General features: G+C 47.2%; 1 protein-coding gene across 2 annotated transcripts in view; it reads left to right on the top strand.

Moving 5' to 3' along the window:
* Ext2 (exostosin glycosyltransferase 2) overlaps positions 1-22898 on the top strand; it is a 126888-nt gene that overhangs the window by 27699 nt on the left and 76291 nt on the right. For both annotated transcript variants that reach the window (XM_021192542.1, XM_029536400.1), the window contains exons 6-7: positions 1316-1455; positions 6302-6395. In XM_021192542.1, coding sequence (XP_021048201.1) covers positions 1316-1455; positions 6302-6395 — 234 coding nt within the window. The remainder of the gene's footprint in view (positions 1-1315; positions 1456-6301; positions 6396-22898) is intronic.

The raw sequence follows: 22898 nt of genomic DNA, 5'->3' as shown, positions 1-22898 counted from the left end.
ATGTGTGTTGCATGTATGCATGCACACGCCACAGTGCAGCATGTGGAGGTCATAGGACAGCTGTGCTGAGTTCTGTGCTCCTCCCACCCTGTGGGTGTCTAGGTCACACTGAGGTCATCAGGCTGGGCAGGAGAGTCTTCACTGGCTGAACCATCTTACCAGCCCCAGAAGAACATTCACATGACTCAGTAATCAGTTTTAAGATAGAATTTCCTTTTTTAAAATGACATTTACTTTGTGTTGGGGGGAAGGGGCAACAGGATATCTAAAAAAATAAAAACAAACCCAGCTTCGCTATGTAACCCATGTAGCTGGCTTTAAACTCACTATCCCCCTGCCTCATCTTCTCAAATTCTGATATTACCGATAGGAGCCACTTTGCTTGGCTTCTTCTCCTGACTTTAAAGATGAAGTTGTATTTTCTTTCTTCATCCTTTCATTTCCTCCTGAAGAGACAGAAAGTGGGGGACCTGGGAGTAAGAGAAATAGGGTCTCATTCTGGGGTGTGGTGCCCACGGCACCTTTGCTTTCCCTGTACAGTTTCCGTGTTCCCAGCATTCCCCACATTGAGAAGAAGATGAATGGGTGAGGAAGAGGTTCGTGGTGGTGGTGGTTTTGTTGTTGTTTGTTCTGAAACAAACCTTGGCTGTCCTGGAACTCACTCTGTAGACCAGGCTGGCCTCGAACTCAGAAATCCATCCACCTCTGCCTCTCAAGTGCTGGATTAAAGGTGTGTGCCACCGCCTGGCTGAAGAAGAGATTTTTATTATTATTATTTATTTTTTTTTTTTTTGAGAGTTACTTTTGTTGGATTTCTTGTTTCTAGATAGAACTTACCATTTTAATGCCTTCTCAAGGCTGGGTGCCCTTAATGAATTCCTTCTAGAGGCAAACACTGCAAGGACCTTGGTGACTCAAAGGAAGGCAGAGATTTTGGACCTTCCTGCCCCATTGCAGGGTGGGCTGAAGTTGGGGCTTGGCAGAGTTGAGACCACAGGCCATGCGTGTGTGCACAGTTCATCAGCGCTAGTGGAAGCCAGTCTGCAGGACCTTGTGTCGGCATCTGACCACAGGAAGACTGATGCTGGCTCTGAACATGTGCAGAACACTAGTCCCAGTGGTGCTGGGGTTGCACTGAAGAGCTAAGGTGGGGAGCTCTGCAGGCAGCTGAGTGTTTCCCTTGTCACAGGTGTGAGGGCTGCTGGCCGATCCCAGATGCCTCGGCACTGCGTAGCTTTAATCCTTGGGGAATGGCATACTGCTCAAGGATCCACGGCCTGCTCGCTAACCCTCAGCCTCTCTTGCGTTGCTGCAGGAGGCTACTTTTTGTACGGTCCTTCGAGGAGCTCGGCTGGGCCAGGCAGTGCTGAGCGATGTCCTACAGGCTGGCTGTGTCCCAGTTGTCATTGCAGACTCTTATATCCTGCCTTTCTCTGAAGTTCTGGACTGGAAGAGGTAGGTATACCATCTAGTGAACCGTAGCTGGTGGCTTGGCCAATATTGGAAAGAAAGGTCTCTCAGACCATTGTGTGATGCATGCCTAGGTTTGAGAATTAACTGCAGGTTAAGTGTGCCTAACTTGTAAGTCAGAAACATTCCAAAGCCTGAAGCTTTTGAGCACTGTCAAGAATGCCACAGGTATACAGTTCCAGGTTTGGCTTTATGCAACAACTCACAGTCATGGGGGTGGTAGATATAAGATCAAAGTACCTGGGACACATGCATGAGAGTGACATAATGAAGCCCGTTATTTAAGAGAAACACATGAGCTTGAGAGTAACCACAGCTGTGTGAGCGCTGCACACACTGCTTAGCACAGTAGTTCCCCCTCCTCCTCCCCTTCCTCCTCCCTTCCTCTTCCTCTTCTTCCTCCTCTTCCTCCTCCTCCTCTCCCTTTTCTTTTCTTTTTGTTTTGTTTTGTTTTTTGTTTTTGTTTTTGTTTTTTTTTTTTCAAGACAGGGTTTCTCTGTGTAGCCCTGGCTATCCTGGAACTAATTTTGTAGACCAGGCTGGCCTCGAACTCAGAAATCCGCCTGCCTCTGCCTCCCAAGTGCTGGGATTAAAGGTGTGCACCACCACTGCCCGGCCTCTTCTTCTTTTTAGCAGACTTAATTAATTTTATTTTTCTTGCATAAAAACCCTGATGTGGTAGCCATAGCTGGAGCCTGGGTCCTCTGGGAGACTCTCATGTGGGTTTTCACAAGATGATCAGTGAATTCCTGATAAGGAGACTTGGTGAACACAGCCTTTTTCTAGAGGTCAGGGGTCAGGTAGCTGTAGGTTTTGGAGATGGCATCAAAGGTGGTGGCAGTGCAGCCTCTGGCTGAAGTGTAGCAGTCATCTATGCCAACCATACTCAACAGCTTCTTGGGCACAGGAGCAGAGACAATGCCAGTGCCTCTAGGGGCTGGGATGAGGCACATCAACACAGAGCCACAGTGGTCTGTCACCTGTCATGGAACAGTCTTGTTCCCCCAATACCCTTTCCCCACAGGGATGATAGAAAGCTTGGCCAAGCTGATGGCCCCTCAGATGGCAGTGGCAACCTCCTTGGAGCACTTAACACCTCGATCATCATGACCATTGTAGTCCCCAGTAGTGACAAAGGCCTTGAACCTGGTCCGATGGCTTGGCACAGTTCTTCAGAACATTCCTTGTAGCCTCTGACTGGCCAAGAGGATTCATTCACCAACACTGAGCTCATGTGCTGAGGCACAGCCCTACTGTCCTCCAGGGAGCGGCCATTCATGCCTTGCTGACCTTCCTCAAATCATCCTTACATTTCAATTTTTTTTTTTTTTTTGATTTTTTTTTGAGACAGGGTTTCTCTGTGTAGCTCTGGCTGTCCTGGAACTCACTTTGTAGACCAGGCTGGCCTCGAACTCAGAAATCCACCTGCCTCTGCCTCCCGAGTGCTGGGATTAAAGGCGTGCGCCACTGAAGTTAGTGAGCATGGAAAGGGTGCTGGTATCCTGTACATTGAATTTGCATGTGTAACAAATGTACAGAAATAAACAAATCTTCATATTTAGACTGAAGTCCCAAGTTATGATCATGCAAATATTCCTAAAGGGGAGACACCCTGGGACTAGGCCTAGGCTGAGCATCCCCAGCTGCCATTACTCCAGCCTCACTGCAGTGTCATCCGTCAGACTTAGCACATGGGCCTAGAGCCGTTCAGAGTCCAGTGGGCCAAACCCACAGGCCGGCTGTTTTTGTAAACAAAATCATACTGAATCCTTGCTTTGCCACTTAATTTACATGCTAACTTGTGCAGTGCTGAGCGATTACAAAGAGTGACTTGCTTACACCCAAGATGCTTACCCCTGACTCTTTCCATAAAGCAGCCGCCACCCCGGGCTGCCACCCCTGGGCTGGCGCAGTCTGGACACAGCTGGAGAGTTTCTGACCTTACTTATTCCAGGGGTTCTGGATTGAAGTGCCCAAGTATCTAGGCTCAGACCTGCAGTCCAGTCTGCTGGCTGCTAGTGGGGAGACTCAGCCTCCACGAGAACTTGGAGAGTCCAGGACAGACGGACAAATGCAAATTCTGCTTGGATGTATTCACAGGAGTTGCCCTCTGATCCCATGTGTCATTTCCACAAGACTTTAGTAGACAACTATTGAAGTTTAATGTCTTTGCCACAAATATTTAATTGCTTTCTTCTCTATCAACTCTTTATGATAGTTTATCCAAGTATAATAGCAAAGATATTTGAACAACTTAAATAGCACTAATTGGCTAATTTATCTTTCATATTACATTTATTAGAAAGCCTACTGTTAATATGATAGCATTTTATAGTCTAATAATAGGATAGTTTCTCCTTCTGAGGGGGTTGGAATCTAGTGGTGAAAAATAGCAGGATTCTGGTCCTGCATCCTTTATCTGAAATGCTGGGGCCAGAGTGTTTTGGACTGTAGATTGTTGAGGATTTTGGAATATCTATATACATAGAATGGTGCCTATTGTGGAGGGAACCAAATCTAAACATGAAATTCCATAGGCTGCTCATGCAGGCGGCCTCCAAGTAAATCACATGATAGTTTTAATAATTTTGTGCATGAAACAGAGTCTTGTGGTGTGCATGTCCCACATGTGGTGTTACACTGATAATCAACACACCAGACTGGGAAGCGTTTTGGGTCTTAGAGTTTTGGGTTGGCATGGTCAACCCATGTAACCATAGCAGATGCAGTGTAGAGGGCTGTCTGAGCCCAGGAAAGGATCAGGAGCCTGACTTCTTGAAGAAGAAGCACAAAGTCCTTTAATCTTAGGGGTGTGAGGAGCTGCTGCCAGCATTTATCCACACAGGAAAGCATTTATTGAGCACCTGCTGTTTGCCACTACTGTATTAATTAGTTTTCTGTTCCAGTGATAAGATACCCTGACCTAAAGCAACTTATGGAAGAAAGGGTTTATTTTTGGCTTATAGTTCTCAATCTTCCTAATGCAATTAATACTTCCTTAATACAGTTCCTTATGTTGTGGTGACCCCAACCATAAAATTATTTTTGTTGCTACCTCATAACTGTAATTTTGCTACCAAAGCTCTCAAAATATACAATTGTAATATAAATATCTGATATGTAAGATATCTGATATGCAACCCCGGTGAAAGGGTTGTTCAACCCCCACAGGGCTGTGACCCACAGGTTCAGAACTGCTGTTCTAGAAGGTAAGAGTCCATTAGTGGTGGATGGGCATGGTAGCAAGACAGAATGCTGAGAGATCATATCTTTAATCAAAGGCACAGGCAGAGCAGAGCTAGAAGCAGGGCCATGGAGTCTCCCTCACCCCCAGAGCATACTCCAGCAAGGCTGCACTTTCCCCTTAAGCTCCCCAAATGGCACCACCATTGAACCTAGCGTTCAAAATCTGAGCCTATGGGGGCATTTCTTTTAAACTCTCCCAGTCACAGTCAGCCACAGGGTCACCAAGAGTGAGGTCAGGCCTTTGTCCGAGGACATTCCCTCCTTACTGGTGGGAGGGCAGAGACACTGGTCCCCAGCTGCTGTGACGTGAATGGTCAGACTCTGGCTGGGTGGTGCTAGCACAGTGAGGCTTGGTGAGGGTCTCGGAGAGCAGTGATGAAGCAGCTGTGAGGGGATAGCTACAGATCAGGGTCAGCTCAGTGCTGAGTTATGGGTGAGCCGCAAGAGGACGCTGGAGTCAGGGCTCTGATGTCAGACAACCAGCTCTTACTGGCTGACTTTGAAATGATGGCAGATTAACTCATCCTTTTAGGTCATCAGTCCTGTCTCTGTTGCAAAAATCATTTATGTATTTATTTACTTAAAATCACTTATCGATGAAGTCCTGGCTGTGTGCAGGCCATGTGCTGAGTGCTCTGGGTACAGCGGTGGGTGGACTAACCTAGTGGGTGGAGTGCGAGCTAGGTCTTGGTGAACTAGGTTTGGCTGCTCAGCACCCTGCGCCTCTGGAGGTCCATGCCAGTCTCCCTTGCTCTGTCCTTATTCCAAGTCTGTGAGTGACTCCTGTGTGGCAGGGGCAAAGGAAGGCCCCGCCTCTCTGTAGCTTCTCTTCTGTGCAGCTCTGCCACCTCTGCAGGGGCTCAGTCCTTCTTCCTGCTCCTGCGCCTACTTCCTGTCACTTACTGACCCCATAGACAGCATGGCCTGTGGCGCTTAATCGGGTTCTCAGGACTTTGCCTCCACCTCCTAATAGTTTCCTGTCTCAGCACTGAGTCCTCCGTGATCTCCAAGGTCCCGTGTGTGTCTCACTACAACCCGCCCTCCCCCTCTCTGCTTGGCTCACGTTCTTCTCCATCCTGTTTACTCTGTGGCAGCCACAGGGGCTTCCTAGCAAGCTGTTCCTGGACCATGCCCAACACGATGCTTCCTTGGCCTTTCACTCCTTAGCCCGGTGCCTGAAGCTCTCTTCCCACAGGCCTTCTCATGCCCTGCTCACCCTCATTTTCTTCTGACATTCTCTGTTGAATTGTCAGTTCCCAGTGCATAGTAGGTCTGTCGTAAGTAAATGCTAAATCAGTGGATGGATTTGTGTGGAAGCTAAATGGGGGAGGTAGTTGTTAATTCAGTAAGCACTAAGAAGGGTAAGGAAGGGTGGACCGGGAGGCATCATTTCACATGCAAAAGCCCTGTGGCAGGACAGAAGTTGTCATGGTTGGTGACAGTGATGCCAAGGAGGACAGAGTAGACAGAGAAAGATGCATGGCTGTAGGAGCTTTGGGCTTTCTGCTGTGAGATGGAAATAGGACAGCATAAGTATTGTTTTCTGAAAAGGGCTGTGCACATGTAATAGTGCTGTTGTCTCCAGGGCATCTGTGGTCGTTCCAGAGGAAAAGATGTCAGATGTGTACAGCATCCTGCAGAACATCCCACAAAGGCAGATTGAAGAGATGCAGAGACAGGTAAGAGGCCAAGCTGAGAAACCTGGCTGGGGAGGGGCAGTGGGCTGCCAGAGCAGTGGCTTGGACACAGAGGGTCTTCAGCCAAGTGCATCATATCAGCTATTAGGGAGGGACAATTAGGCCAGTTGCTTCAAGTAAGGTTCAGATCAGTGAGTGGTTCTCAACCTGTGGGGTACAGCCCCTTTGGAATCAGATATCAGATATTTACATTACTATTCATAACAGTAGCAAAATTATAGTTATGAAGTAGCAACAAAATAATTTTATGGTTGGTGATCACCACAACATGAGGAACTAACTGTATTAAGGGGTCACAGCATTACTTAGGTTGAGAACCACTAGTTTAGATTAATGATGGGTTTAGGCTGTGCTGTGGACCCTGCTGTGATTTCAGGGTGCCAGGTGATAGGAGGTGACTGAGTAAGACAGCCAGGGAAGCAAGGCAGCACGTTTGTTTGGCTGTGTCCTAAGGAAGACAGTGTTTGTGACAAATGGTCTCATTACTGGTTCACAGTTTTCCTGCCTCCCTCTGCAGACCTCTCTTTACCCTTTGACCCTCCCCTGGGCAGGTCTCTGGCTGCCTGGATAGTGCCACCATCCTATTCATGGGTCACATTCCATCTCATTGCTCTCTCTCCTAAAGGAGCCTGATCAGGCTTCAGTGTCAAGCAAGTTACATTTAAACGGTGGCCCTGGACTCAGTGGTGTGATTGTCTTTCTGTGTCTTTGTCTTTGTATGGATTTCTAATGTTTTAATCTGTATTAGAATTATCTGCATGAGACCGAGGGATGGCTTAAAATGCTTGTCACTGCAAGCATGAGGAGCTGAGTTTGTATTCTTAGGACTCATGTAATAAGCCAGGCTTGGAGACACATACCCATAACTCTAGTGCTGGTGAGGTAGACACAGACAGATCCCTGAAACTCATTCTAGTGACAGGCTTAAGGTAAGAGAGACCTTGTCTCAAATGAAGAAATAAAGAACTATATAAAGGTAGGGAGGGATCAAGGAAAGACCTGATGTAGACCTCTAGCCTCTACACATATAACACATACACACACAGAGAGAGACACAGACACACACAGAGACACAACATACACAGACACACACACACAGACACACATACATAGAGACACATACACAGACATAGACACACACACATGCACACGCACACAGAGGAGGCTCTCTGCATGCAGCCCATGCTTTCAGCCTAGCTCCTCACCCTTGGCCAAGTGGCCAGAGAGCAGGCTATCTGGATGAAGTCAGGCAGTCCCCCAGCTGTGGCATGAGGGGATGGAGGGCTACCTGCTTCCTAAGTGTATCCTCAGCCTGCCCAGCTGTTTGACCAAATTTGCTCTGCTCAGCCCTCTTGGGTACCCACTTCCCTCTGCTTTACAGCATCCAGGGATTTAGGAGAAGGAACATGGCTGTGCCTGGTCCCACCTTTTGTACTTTGGTATTGTATTAGTAATTTTTCATTCACTTTGACAAATGCTGGAGATAATTATATTACAAAGAGGAAAGGGTTAATTGGGCTTATAGTTCAGCAGATTCTGGCCTATGGCTGGGTGGACTTGTTGCTGGGTAGAGGGACATCAGGTCACTGGAGTATAGAGCTGAGCAGAGCATTTCACTTCTCGTACAGTGTGAAGAGAGGAGAGAAAGAGCTAGAGCCCTACGATGTCCTTCAAGGGTACAACCCTGTGACCTGAGCAACACCCCCCCCCCTTCCTAAAAGCTTTATCCCTGCCCACATACTGCCAGTCAGGGGTCAGGCCTTTAACACTGGCCTCAAGTGATAGTGCCCCTAAGCATCTTCTCACACAGTGGTTGGCCTGGATCTCCTGAGTAGAATACCAGCCTGCACCCTTAGATCAGGCACTGCTTTCTGTGGGCCCTGGAGAGCCCTTCTGAAGGGCTTTGTGCCATCCCAGTGGAGAACAGATTGCAGGTTCCGATGCTGGTAGCTTTTCATAGCCCACTTGTGCTTGCTGGGAGGTTCTGGGCTTCCTGTTATTACACCCAGTTGATGTCATCAGAGTTTTGTGAATCTGAGAATCTGTCAGATCTCCACCATAAACCTATAGCACTGGGGGAAATCTGCCCCTGAAGAACCTGGGTGTTTGGTTCTTTTTGTCTCTTTTAATAATTATTTCTTTTTAATTTTTGGATAGAATCTTACTCTATAACAGACTGGCCTTGGACTCATAGAGATCCACCCCCTTCTGCCTCCTGTGTGCTGGGGTGGAAGGCATTTGCCTCCACACCCTAGCTGATGGTATCTTCATTTACTAGATGAATTATAGAATCACCCACTAAATAAAATTGCACCTCATGTGAGATTCCTCTGTGGGAATGCTAGGAAGAAGCTAGGCCTGGGGAGAAGGTGAGCAGTTCTGTCTCGTCTCCCTCTGCCCTGCCAGCCCCACGCTGAGACAGATCACTTACGATTTGGAACAGAGTGCCCCGACAGCCCACAGTGTGGTGACGGGATCAGAGTGGGAGCTGCCTGGCCGGGACAAGCCTGGCTTCTAGTCGGTTGTCACTGGTGGGCATGGCGTCACTGGGACAGCTGAGACAACATGAAGGAAGGGGGAGGGCACGGAAAGCATGCTGCTCCTTGGTTATTGAGTTTGAGCACTGCACTGAGCCATGGCTCCATCGTACTAACTGTGTGACCATCCCAGGCACCGAATGGCCTGGCTTTCCTTTTATCATATATGGGATGAAGGTTTAGCTGAGTCACCCGCATGTTCTAGACAGCCATTTAACTCCGTGGAAGGCTTGTCTCTGGCAGGAGCAGTACCCTCCCAGCCAGCCCTGGTATTTAAGAGGTCATCTCTGAATACCTCAGGTCACAAGGGCCCTGACCTCTGCTGGTGGGCCCCTCCCCTCTCACCAGCTCTGGGGTTCCTCTGCCTGCCCTCTCACCCATCCCCGGCTTCCCAGTGTTCATTTAGCTGGGACTGCTCCCCAGCTGTCCAAGGTGCTCTAGGGTAACCATCAGCCTGCCTGCTTTTCCTCAGGGTTTGTGTTTCCCAAGTGGCCTCTTTTGTCTCCTCCCCCACCCCCATTTCTGAACTGGACTGGTCCCAGGTAAACAAGCTTGAATTAATTTCCCAGTTCCATATAAAGGCTGACAAAACTGAGCTCTGACTACACAAGTAGCACCTGCTCCTCCTGCAAATGGTAAAGCTTCCAGCATCTCTTGTCATTGTCCTAAGTTCTCCTTGCGTGAGAACCGTCAGCTTTAGTTGAGATCCACTAGTTCCACTGGTAATATGTCACCTCTCAGTTTGGCGAGTATTAGTGTCATGTCACGGTAAAGATGTCCTGGAGCTTAGAAAGAAGGTTTGGAGGCTCATGGCTAATGTCTGTCAGCGCACTGGTTTGGCTTCCTATGTTAATGGTAGGGACATGTGATGGGGTAAGTGGTCATGAGAGAGCAAGATGGGGGGAGGGGTGTTGAGCCCCACAGCATCCTTCCAGGGCATGCCCACTCTGAATACCCCTCGCACTTCACCCCTTAAAGGCCACAGTGCTCTCCACTGCCACCATCTGAGGACCAGGCCTTTACATTTGGGTCTTTGGGAGACTCACCAAGGTGTACACTGCTCTGTAACTGTACGTGCTGCCTTCGCCTTCTGTTTACACCTGTCAGTTGAGCGTCACCTTGGCTGGAGTGTTAAAGCTGATCCTACACCTCAGGGGATCCTCCCCAGGAGCTCAGCTTCAGGTCACTTTGTAATCTAGGCATCTGCTTTTTGGAGAAAACAATCACTGGGTCTCCTACCTCCCTGCCAGGTGAGAGGTCAGCATGAACTGACACCAGGGCCTGACATCCTGAGAGAATTAGAGCAAGAGCTTAACAAGATGCAGGAACAGTTGTTGCCAGCAGGGGTCTCCATCTACTTTTAAGTGACTAATTTTCCTGCCATGGATTTAAGTCTGTGAGAAATCCCCAATGCCAGGAACTGCTTGCTTCTCAAGGGACACAGTCCTCACTGCTGTTCTCTGGAGACCATTTTGTTCAAATGACAATGCAGACATTTGTGCTACCAGCATGGGACAGCACCCATGACACACGTGCACATGCATGCACGCGTTCACGCACTCACTGAGGGGGAGGTGGATTAAAACTGACTAAATATAAAAGAAAGGCTATGATCTGAGTATTGTACAGTCATTATCATCATAACTGTTACTGTTGGCATAAAGGAGAGGTTATAGAGCGACTACACCTACGGACAGAGCTCCAGCCTTAACTGAGCCAAAGCTGTGAAGAAGCCAATAGTTATGAAGAAGACCATAACAGAGAGCCCCTCAGTAGATAATTCTGAAAAGTCCCTGAGAGCAGTGTGAACAGCACAGCACTGGGACTAGGTCTCGCTGTGACCTGCACGGCTTCAGGAGAGGTGGCGAAAGCAGTCTCTTCAGTTAGTGGATGGGAGCTGCGGTCTCACTCGGGCTTTATTGTGCCCTGTGCTAATTAACTAGTTAACTGATTTATTGAAGCCCTAATTGTTTTTTTCAGGGAGAGATTATGGGCCATAGCAAGGCTTTGTGACTCTGATTACAAGGGCAAAAGTCATCTTGGGGTGCAGTTTACCCGCAGAGCTGGTTGGGAAGATGGTGTCCAAGTTTTAGAATGCACTAAGCTCAGATGAACGGATGGCACTCGGGAGTAGTTGCCAGGGAAGGTTGTCTGGGAGGTCTTAAAGATGAGCTTTGCTTTGTTAAAGGCAGGGGGAAATTTGCAGCTAAATGTCTCTCTATTATCAAATGGCACATTCATATCCCAGCCTCCCTTGAATCACAAGAAAAAGCATGCAGTCGCCTGTCTCCAAAGGCTGGGGAGGCGCTGCACTGGCTGGTTAGAAATGTTTATGTGAAGGGGGAAAGGTGTAAGTGGACCCCTGATTTATCTGTTGAGCAGAGTTCCCAACACCGTTTTATTGGTCAGTGGCTCCACAAGCAGTGACCTCTAACCCTAGCGACACTAGGAGGTGGAAGTCAGGAGCCTGCCTTGCCTTTGAACTCTTCTTTGTACTCAGCTGACCAGAGGCCTTTGAGGTGGCAAGGACTTGACCATCTTGTCTTCCTTCTAGTCACCAGCACTCAGGAGAACGAGTTTCTGCTCTGTTGCATCTCACTGTAGTTTGTGGTTGCCTAGTAGATCTGCCACATCTGTGTGCTGCAGAGGAGCCTTTGAGGATGGTGGCATCTGAGTAGGGTAAGGACAGGCCACTGCTTAGCAAATGAGCCCAGGGGTGTAGCACCCAGACAGGGCCGGAGAGACCACAAGGCAGGAGAGCTGTGCCCGTCTGTGCCTGTGCCCACGTGTTTCATGTGTGGGTGAGCAACTTGAGGGTGCTCTAGTCTGCCTTATTATACAGAATCTCCGTGCACTGAATTCCAGGATTTGGTTTCCATAGTCACAGCTATATTGATGCCACAACCTTGAAGGGAGGGCAGTGTCACACGAATTCACTGAGTCTGAGATGGGTCAGAACTCTCAGCAGAGCAGCCAGAGCCAGAAGTGCTGTAGGCTTCCTTCCCTGCAGATGGTACAGTTCTTCAGGACACAGTGCCTTTGTTTTGTTTTTCATGGCCTGCATTCCCAGTCTTAGTATCAACGAATATACCATTCCTCCAAAGCTGTTATTAGTGGGAGCCTCAATCCTTAAATTAAAGTTTAATCTGGTAAACATATATAATTAAAAAATATATTGGTTCATTTTTGTCGTAACAGTATTTTCTGTTTGGTCTGTATTTCTTTTTTGTTTGTTTGTTTAGATTTACTTATTTTTATTTTGTGCATGGGAGTGTTTGCTCGCGTATTTTGTCAGTGTGCCACCCCAGTGCCTGGCCCATGGAGATTAGAGGAGGATGCCAGGTCCCCGAGAAATGGAGCTACAGACAGTTGTGAGCCACCTTGTGGGTGCAGGGAATTGGCTGCTGGGCCTGGGCCACTGTTCCAGCCTCTTAAGCTTTCAGTTTTGAAAGTGTTCTGCAATTCCCTCATGTGTCTAGACACCTCGGCCACCCAGACTCTGTGTTATCCAGGGATCCCTTGTGCTGCTGGCCTGTCTTGTCCCTAAGGTTGTCTGGCAGTCTGCCCATTACCCCCACCTCAGCATATCCAGTTTACAAAGCAGATTCTTTCCACAGGAGGGAGATAGACTGTTGGAAGAGTCAGCTTTTTACATGCAGTGATCTTCCAAGGACCACACAACTAAGGCAGGCAGGACATACACTGTTCTGCCACAAATATGCTCAGACCCCAGGGCCATTTGGCTGGATGAAGTCAGCTCACATTCCCAGCCACTCAGGCTGACTTCCCATCACTTCACCTAGCCTCCTCCCCAAAGAGGTTGCTTGAGATAGTTCAAGCTGGACAGTCCTAGAAATACATTAGGAAGAAAGGGTGTCGCTGCTAATTTCTGGGGTCAGTGCTGTAATTCATGTAATTCTTACCCCTCTCCCCAGCTGTGAAATGGAGAATTTTTTATTTACACAAGTGAGGGTCTGAGATGGCACAGAGGCAAAGGAGCTTGTGCGCAAACCTGACAATCTTAGTGCAATCCCTAGCATCCATGTGGTGGAGGAAGGCACCAGTTCCTACATGTTGTCCTCGGACCTCCAAATGATATCAGTGTTACACACCTGTACACTCACACATACACACACTCAGTAAACAAGTGAATTATAACCTTGGAACTTCACATATACTCAACATATGATAAATAAATTGGTAGATTATACTTTATACACACTATCATACAAATATACATATAAGAAATAAATTAGATTATACTCTTGGAACTACACACACACACACATGTACACATGTAATAAATTAGTAGATTATACTCTTGAGGATACACAATACACATGTAGTAAATAGAGGATTATACTCTTAGAATTACACTCACACTAGCATTCTCACATACACATATACATGTAATAAATTAGTATATTGTATTCTTGGAAGCACACACGCTAACACATACACACACATGAAACAATTTCACTTCAATTCTGACAGGCTACTCTGTTGTCTTCTTCAACTTGGCTTTCCAGCTTGCTCTTAGAAAGTATGGGGATGGCAGAGCAGTTCAGTGGTAGGACACTGGCCTCGAATACACAAGGTCCTGATTTTAGACCCCAGCACGACCAGAGAAGAAAAATGCTACTGTGTCACTTCCCCTAGAGGGAACACATTCTGGGCTGGAATTCTTCCTTTGAAAGGAGAAGTGAGTTCTGATACCCAGAGGCCCTGTGGCCAATAGGAGAGCCTTGCTGAGGGTTACCACTGGGGGAGACTTTCAATGCATGTTTTTTCAGTAGTACTGTGTATTCTGTGTTTAAGTTTTTCCGTGTATATAACCCCACACTGTGAGAGACCAGTCCATGCAGTTGTTTAAAGCAGGGTAAATAAGAACTGCTTTAATCGGCATCTTAAGGGAGAACATTGCTCTGTGTGTATGTTAAAACTTTTTTTTTTGAAACTTTGGTATTAGGAACCTTGTTGGAAAAAGACTTTTACCAAGTATCTGATGGGAAGCCAAGAAAAGCATTTTAATAGAACTGTCTCAGATTTATAGTTCACTGGGGCCTGTAAATAAATTTTCCTGTCTTTAAGATTTGGACTGATTTGCAGTTGTTTGGTATAGCTTCTGAGATTTAAATCCTCAAGGTCCAGATGGAGACACCATAAAGCCGTGTTCTCTGGCAGCCTTGGTATATTTTGTCCGTGTGCAAGCATAACTGGGTAGTGGCACAGCTTGGCCAGCTACTGTGATACCAGCGTCTGTTCAGTGCTTGACTTTCTACAGAAATTTACTTGTGTATAAATCCAGTGAATTTACACACACACACACACACACACACACACACACACACACACACACACACACACGTGGGTATATGTACTGTATGTTTTGTCTTTGTATGAACACATGTCTGCACATGTGTGTGCAGGCCAGAAGTTGACATCTCATATATCACTACCCCTTTTACATTTCTAAAACGAGGTTTTTCACTGAACTTGGTGCCCATTAATTAGCTCCGCTGACTGGACAGCAAGTCCCAGAGATCCTCTTGACTTTGCCCCTCTCTCCCCTGACCCCAGCACTGGTTACAGATCTGTACCACCATGCATTACGTCTAATATGGATGCTGGAGATCCAGTCTCAGGTTCTTATGTTTGTACAGCAGTCACTTTACTGACTTAGCTCTCACCTCAGGAACATATCCTCAGCACAGGCTTTGTTCCTAGCATGTGTTGGCATGTAGGAATGTAGCCTGTTTTTTCACAGGAACCTCAAGTTACTGGCATAAATGTCAACAACAACGAGAAATCCTAGGTCAGGAGTGTTACGGACCCAGTTGTCCTGAAGGCCATCAGGAGTCTTCCAGAGGAGAGCAGGTGGGGTGAAAGGAGGCTTTGACATGGGGTGCTGTGCTAGAGAAGAGGGGATGGGCTGTGACGCCCTTGTCTCCTGCTGGAATCTGGTTGGTAAGTGGGAGACCGATGAAGCATCCTGCCTGCCAGGGAGGACTCAGTACCAGCAGCAGAGGGCTTCATGGTGATTAAGGAGGAAGGGGTAGACGCTTGGCGAGGAATGGCTTCTGGGGGAAAGGAGGCTGGGTAGTTGAAAGTTTGTAAAAATCAAATCTTAGAAATTATCCAGGCATTCCTTAGACTTTACAAATGACTGACTGGTAAGGCCTGGGGCCCCAATAACCTTGAGGACATGTCTGATAGCCAGAGTACAGGAACCCAGGTCTCAAGGCGTCTGTCTAGTCGGGTATTTTGAGTTTTGCTTTTGTGATATACAGCAGTGTTTTCCAGCCTGCAGTGAGCTGAGTTGAATTCAGTGGGTCACAAGTGGCATCTTTTTCTTTTTCTTTTTTTTTCTTTTTTAAGGAAACTATCAGAGTGTTATATGGTGAAGGTAATTATTTCCTGAAACATTGGCTTCTGTCTTGAGTTTTTGGCAGGGGTATAGCTCAGTGGTAGAGCACTTGCTGAGCATATATACAAGGCCCTGTGCTCAATACTTAGGACAAAAGTTTTAAAAATAATCTGTCTTAACTTCCCATAGAAAGCATATTTGTATGCTTTAACTATGAGTTCTAATCAAAAAAGTTTTTAAAATGTACTAGTGGGAAGCTCATGGTTTGTGAGTGGGAGAGACCTGAATTTAGATGCTCAAGCCTGTCATGTGTTGATGAGCTCTGTCATGGGCCAGTTCCTTAACTTCCCAGGCTTCAGTTTTCCAGTCTAAACCAGGCTGGGTAAGACTGCCTAGAGGTCTCATCCACCGAATGAGATCATGGATTTAAAGCATGTGGGCTCTGGCCCCAGCTCTGTGCTGTGCTGGCGGTCATTCGGGAACTCCCTGGGGCCTGCATCTGAATTTGGGGAAGTGCCTCCCTCCTGGTAAGGAGCATGGTAAGGAGCAGGGTAAGGAGCAGGGTAAGGAGCAGGGCCTGCCCTCGGGAACCACAGTGAGTTAGTGCGGAAGTGTTGTTACACATTTGCTCTTGGGCTTGGAAACTCGAAACAGAATGGAGGCCTGTGGGCTTGGGTGTACTCCTAAGTCTTGGCATGGAGGTAGGCACCTCTGTTCTTCCCTCAGGATCAACAGGGCTCACAGGGAGATAAACACTGAGCCCCTGGTCGGCCTTTTGGTTTTAATTCTCTGTTACAACTTTCCCCCTTGCCAGTGAAATGATTTTTTTTTACTGAATTTTCCCTTCATCTTCTGATCTCTTCTCTGCCAAGTGATGATTTTTATTCATTTTTTGGTGGGAGTGCTAAACATTAAAAACAAAGTAAACAGTCAGAGAAAATTAAAATCCAGGTTCACATCTAGGCAGTGGACAGCTGTGAAGGCCTTCATGGTGTCGCTGTGAGGCCACATCTTCAGAAACAGTAGTCACACACACCCCGCTGGAGAAAGTGTGCTCTAGGGCAGGGTTTTTCTCTACTCTCTGCTTTCCCCTTTCTCTCTGTTCTCTCAGCCACCTTTCCCGACCCCTTCCTTGCCAGGCCAGTTCTGCCTCCTATTTGAAGTCCCACTAGAGAGTGGAGACGAGCCTCAGCCCCCAGAGGCTTCAGGCCAGGGGCTAAAACACTCCCATAAATCTGCGGCTCATTTTAGTGCCATGCTGAAGCCGTGTGAAGGGCTGCTCTCCGTGGCCCCTGCCCTCTCGCTTTATGGGCTGCTTTGCCTCTCCTCTCTAAAGAGGCCCAGTGGAGTCATTTGGAAATTCTTATCAGTTTGCTGACAGCTATATGGACCTTTCTGCTGAGTCCCGGAGCTCAAGCGGGCGTGTGAAATGTTTGATATTAAAACTGAAGAAAACTGCCAGGCAGAAGAGAGTGGGCAGTGCAGTGGCGATCTGGGGGAGACGAGGCTAGCCAAGTCATTAACCCTGTGGATCTGACCTCACTGCTGGCTGTTGGTAGGGAGGTATTCAGGATGAAGCTGGGATAGAAAGGGCCTTCTAGGAGCTTCCATCTTTAACCCCGTGCTGACAAATGCTGTTTTCCTGGCAACTTGCCTTCCTAGCAGGAGGTAGGCAAGCCCACGGGTCAGATTGGCAGCTGTTTCTTTTCCTAAAAGCAATGTCTGGCTAGCTCCAGCCTGCAGTCTGTGTGTCCGCAGCTTTGCTGTTATTGAAGTTAAAGGAACGTTGCTGAGTCTGCTTCCCTGCCCTTTAGACCCCTCCTCAGCCATCCTCAGCTTTGTGGAGGCCCCAGGCCCATCAGCGCCTGAGCCTCTGCCCTCCCTTGCACAGAGAAGAGACTGGAAGCTGCCCTTCCTCACCTTTCCACTTTCCCTTTCTTCCTTTGCTGGAAAACTCTTGTGGTAACTGAAGGGAAGGAAAAGCCATTACCTGGACTGAGGCCAGTGGCTTGATGGGGGCTTCAAAATCTTTGGCATCTCCCGCCCAGAATGCTTTTCCAGGCATTTTGAGCCTCCTCCCCTAGTTTCCCATCCTTGCCATGGGTGTGTGTGCATATGTGTGTGTGAGTGAGAGGGTATCCTTTGTCCCCTGCTCTGCTGAGGGCTTTAGGAGGGACATGGTGATGATAAGTCAAGTTAGTGGACATATATACACATACACATACAATACACATACATATACACATATACATATACATATACATATACATGCTCTGTACCCCGTTTTGTCATAGACATTATTTTTCTTTTTTCTAGTAGTTTTGAACATGAACAGTTTTGCAAGCATGTTCATACCATTTAGCTTGAGGTTGAGACAAAAAGCAGAAGGGTGTTTGTGGTGTGGCAGCCAGGCTGACACATGCAGCTGTCATGTGGAGTTGAGCAAACAATGAAGACACTGGTCCTGTTACTATTCATACACCTTCTAAAGGGAGTGTTGTGATAGGCAAAAACTAAAGGACAACTAAATCAGAGTATCCCAGACTCCGAAATGGTTGAATTACCTTCTCACTGTTTCCATCTGACAAATCCATAGTCTGTGATTTAAAATAATGAAGTGGATATAATATCTTATACCATGCTTTTAACATTTCTAGAGTCATCATTTTATTTTATGTGTATGGATAATTTGCCTGCATGTCTGTTTGCATAACATAACTGCCTGGTGCCTTTGATGACCAGAGAAGGTATTGGATTCCCTAGGAACAGAGTTACAGATGATTGTGAGCCACCATGTTGGTGCTAGGAACAGACTCAGGTCCTTTGCAAGTGCATTAAGTGCTATGAAGCAGTGTGCATCCTTTCCAGCCCCGCTTAAACTGTAATTCTGACCAAACTGAGTGATGCAAGTGTGAAGTTGTAAATAAGTGGTTGGGCCTCTTTAGGGGTTCAGGGAGGACCATGTGCCACCGTTTCCTTCTTGGGCATCAGCAGAAAAACTTGTCTAAAGCTAACCACAGGTTAATCCTTCATAATGGGTCTCCAACATGAAGCCCGGCTTCAGGAAATAGCCTTTCTAATAAAAGGTATTAAACATTGATTTGTAGCCTGCATAAGAATTGTCTTAGTCTTTGAGATGGTATCCCGTAGGGTGAGACTGTTTATTAAGTTCCTGAGAATTCCTTATAGGAAATGTCATTGTAGGCTTTGTGAATTCGTTATATAATATGTTTTCAACTCTTCAGTAAGAGTTAAACTGATTCATAAAGTAAGCTGTTTTGTTTATTTATACAACATGGCGTATGTTTAATATGCTACTGTCTTTGACACCAATTGAAGTAAAGGATTTCTGTCTGGAGTTACAAATGCTGAGACTAAGCTTTGCATATGGATAGGAATTGTCTCTCTCAGCGTTGCAGGAGCTTAGAGAATTTGAAGTTGTATAATTATTTGGGGCTGATGTGATTTATAATTTTATAATAGTGCGATTCATCTTATGCTGGGTTGTGGGTCTTTGGAGCATAAGGCAATAATTACATGCATTTATTTCATTATTGTCACATAAAGTCTGCTAATACTGAATGACTCCAGGAGCAGTGACAATGTGCCTCTCTTACACCATTACTGGCAGCATAGTGTTCTTCCTTATGGACACTTAAGGGCTTGTTTGTCACATTTAAACATGACTTACGGTTGGCACGCTGCTTAGTGGAGAGTGCTCACCTAGCATGCGCTGGGCCCTGGGTTCAGTTCCCCAGCACCACAAACTAACTGGGCTTACTGTCCATGGCAGCAAGGACAATACGAAAGGACACGTGACTACATGGTTTGCTGGACACCCTTCAGGCCCTGGTGCTTTTACTAGAAGAAACAGTATTTTCTTTTTAAGTATTTGAAATTCACATTTATGTTGAGGTGAATTCGAATTTTAGCCTAATTGGATCAGGCCTTGAGCTGCTTGCACGGGTATTACTTTAGAAAGATCCTTGAGCTTTGCTTGTGGCTTTGAGCTGCAGGTGAGGGTTAGGTGTGGCTGTGTGGCATTCTGAGAAAGGGACAGTAAACCCCAGAGCTGGTGAGAGGTAGAAGACTGTGGTGCAACGTGTAGACTACAGGTCAGATTGCAAATTCTTCCTCTCTCTTTAGCTGAGACTAACCAGTCAGACAATATTTCCCCAGATCTGCTTCTCTGGCAAGCTCTGGGCAGCCTGGCTTTGACATGGCCACAAGTATCATCTTTGAAGTCCTAAGAAATTTCAAAGAAGAAGGCCTCAGGTTTCTTAAACACTCAGCTGCTGAAGTGATTTTAAGGATAAGGTGCAGGAGGGCTCAGAATCCCCACTGTGAAGAGCTTTCTGAGTCATAGTTTAGGCACATGGAACTCGTGAGAGAACTCTCTATAATGTACCACAGGCAGTTAGTTTTCTTGAGGCCTTTGTGTAATGGCCTACAGTCACTTTAGCTCATAGCTCACTCTGGTGACAAATGGTAGGGGCAAAAAGAGAGCCGTTAACATGACACTACTCAGAGTCCTGCTCTGGTGCAAGGATAGAGGGCATTTTCCTTTGTGGCGTGAGGACAGAAGGCTTTTCCTTTGGGATCCCCAGAGGTCATCAGAAAGGGAGCAGGGGTTGGCTTTCCAGCAGCCAGCAGTTCATAGAGGACTGGGGCTCTACTCAAGTAGACCAGTGCCTCTCCTCTTTTTTCCCCCTTGGAATGTGTGTTACAGTAGAAAGGGCAGTAAGAGCATTTGACTGCTGAGTTCACATCCATACCATAGAAAGAGCCTCTCTAAGAGCACCTCCCTACCACTGTCTGCAGATGCTCACTAAAGAGCCCAGGAGAGGGCCCCATGCCAGTGTAGTGCTTTGGGTGGGAGTGAGCTTTTGGTTGTCTCTTCAGTCAGTTCACATGGTGTGTGTGCTTGTGTGTGTGTGTGTGTGTGTGTGTGTGCGCGCGCGCACACACGCGTGCACGCGCGCTATTTTAATTAACAGGAGCAGGCCTTTTAAGAGGGCCTGGTTGGAATAACGCTTGTTTTATATTTACCTTCTCTAGTCAAACAAACACATGCTCTCTGTCTCCTGGTTTTAGCATAGCAAACACGGGAAATCTCACCCCAGGCAGATTCCTTTATAGCTGGTTGGCCCAAGTTGTAGTCTTATTTGTTTATTTTTGATGACAGACCTTGATTAAAGGTTTCCAATGCACCTTTCAGCTCTTTCATGAAGCCAGCCAGGAGAGAAGGCTGGCCAGCTGCTGGGCCCTGAAGAAGCTCCTTATCTGGCCGGGATAACAGTGGGATTTGGAGGCAGGATGACTCCGATCTTAGCAGTGAGAATGCGGTCCCTAGTCTCTTTGTTGAGAGAGTTGGGCAAACATCATTTTATTGGTCAGTGGCTCCTGCTTTAGTAACCTTTCACCCCTGTGGCTCTTGAAGGTGCAGGCCACTGGCCGGCCTTGCCTTTGAACTCCTCAAGGCTCCTGCCTCCTCAAAGACTCCCAGTCAGGCCTTGTGTTTTGCTTAGGACCTCACCTCACAGCAGGGCCTCAGCGGTTGGGAAAACTGATCCACCCTAAGAACGTTGACATATTTGAAGGTGATACCCCTGAGACTGGAAACCTATGGCTTTCTATTTCAGGACCTGTCTGTCACATGTCAAGAAACATGACTCAGGCTTCCCCCTTTCCTCCTCTACCCGTTCTTGTTTCCCACAGGACGGGAGGTCATCACCCTGGGGTATTTCCTAAGAGTGATCACAGAGCCCTCTCTTACCCCATTTTCTCCCAACTTTGCCCCAGGCATTTATTTTGAGAGTTTCGAAGACTGCAGAAAAAGTCCTAAGCTGCCCTCAGTGTCCAGGAGTGTCACTGATGTCACAAAGACCATGGGGCTCGAATGCTTTGTCCTGACGCCTCATATCCAACAAGCTGGAGTCATAAGATAGCCCAGCGCCCCCCAAAACCTGTCTTTCAGGAACAACTTGATCTTGCAAGAGGACAGAAAGAACAGAGGTTGCCTTTCCACCTCTGCCCTCCCGTCCCTGTGTGACTCCTGCCCAAGGAACAGGAGTCCAAATGTTGCTATTTAAAGGCAGCTCTGGGGACACAGGCATTAGAGGGTTTCAGTTTGCCATCTTTGGCAAAGAACCAAACTTGTCATTCCAAAAATATTTAGTGGAAAATCCATCTTCTGCTGGTGATGTCTTTAGCGTAGAGGAGGCCGTGGGTGGAGGGACCTCACTCAGTCAAGGCCCTTTGTTTTCCCAGAATCCAACAGCAAACTGTTGATAATTGCACTGTCTTTTGGAGAGAAGACAAGACAGTGTGCCGGGGTCTGTGACCAGTACCAAGGCTACACTGTACCTGCCTTTGACCCTCTGCCCTCCGGCGTCATAAGAAGTGTTTTGGGTGTGGTTCTGAGCTCACGATCCGAGTTCCTGTCAGCTTCTGAACTGGCCACTTCTGAATGGTAGCTGCCCTTCTCTCCTGCACAGAAAACAAGCAGGCCAGAGAAGCCGTGTCGGTGACCTGAGCATTGGAAGAATCGGAAGCCTGGGATTTAAAAAGTGTGAAGTTTTATTTATGAAGTGCTAGGATTCTTTTTTAAAGCACCCTTTGAACTGTGATAATCATCTGAAATAATTTTTAAATACCTAGTTTAGGGAAGTTTCTGAACTGTGAATTGTATAGGCTGAGGTCTTTGTTCTGAAGTACCCAGTGGTCTCAAGGTGGGGTGAGGTGGGGTGGGGGACATCTGTTAGTGTATGTACTATCTACCTGTTCATGTCTGAGTTAGTCGGCGAGGGCTGCCACAGCAAAGTAGCAAAAACCGGATGGCTTGAACACCAGAAAGATGTTTTTCATATCCTGGCAGCCCAGGTCCAGGATGAAGTGGCAGTGTTGGGTTTTCTGAGGTTTCTTGCTCACCCATGCCCCCCAACCCCCCCAAGCCCTGTCCCTGTGCCTCTTCAGACACTCACCGATGCCCCCAACCCCCATCCATGTGCCTCTTCAGAACACCCCTACCCAGCTCATCTTGACCTGGTCACCTCTTTAAGTTACCTCTCCATAGTCACATACCCTAGGGTTATGGGATAGACACAGTTCAGCTTGGGCAGTGTGAGTCTGTAGTTGTGGGTTAGGGCTCCATTGAGAAGGCCTTCACTGTGAAGTCTACCCTGAGGTGTTTCTCCTACCACATTCCTGCTACCTCCTAAGGACAAGCAGTAGGAACAGAGAGGGGAAAGAAAAATGCTTTATCTGGGAAACTTTACCAGGAAAGAGTGATGCTTTAAGGTGCACCACACTGCACTGTGCAGAAAACGAAGACAGGCTGCTGCAAAACTCATGAATGTGAGGTGACTCCGCCCAGCTGTCCTCAGTGTTTTCTAGTGGGGTCAGCCTTCCATCATGGTTCTGATCACAGCGGAGTGACAGAGATAGGTGGGCAGATGGACAAATACATAATTTACCTCGAACAAGACTTGGACCTACTGAAATCCTATTGCAGCTTTCTAAGAGAACTGGGATTCCAAGCATGCACCAACACAGCATGTGGCCACAAGCATATACATTCTC

This window comes from Mus pahari, chromosome 3 (assembly GCF_900095145.1).
Source record: "Mus pahari chromosome 3, PAHARI_EIJ_v1.1, whole genome shotgun sequence".
Classification (NCBI taxonomy): domain Eukaryota; kingdom Metazoa; phylum Chordata; class Mammalia; order Rodentia; family Muridae; genus Mus; species Mus pahari.
The sequence above is the reverse complement of the archived record's forward strand: the minus strand, read 5'-3'. Positions and strand labels throughout refer to the sequence as shown.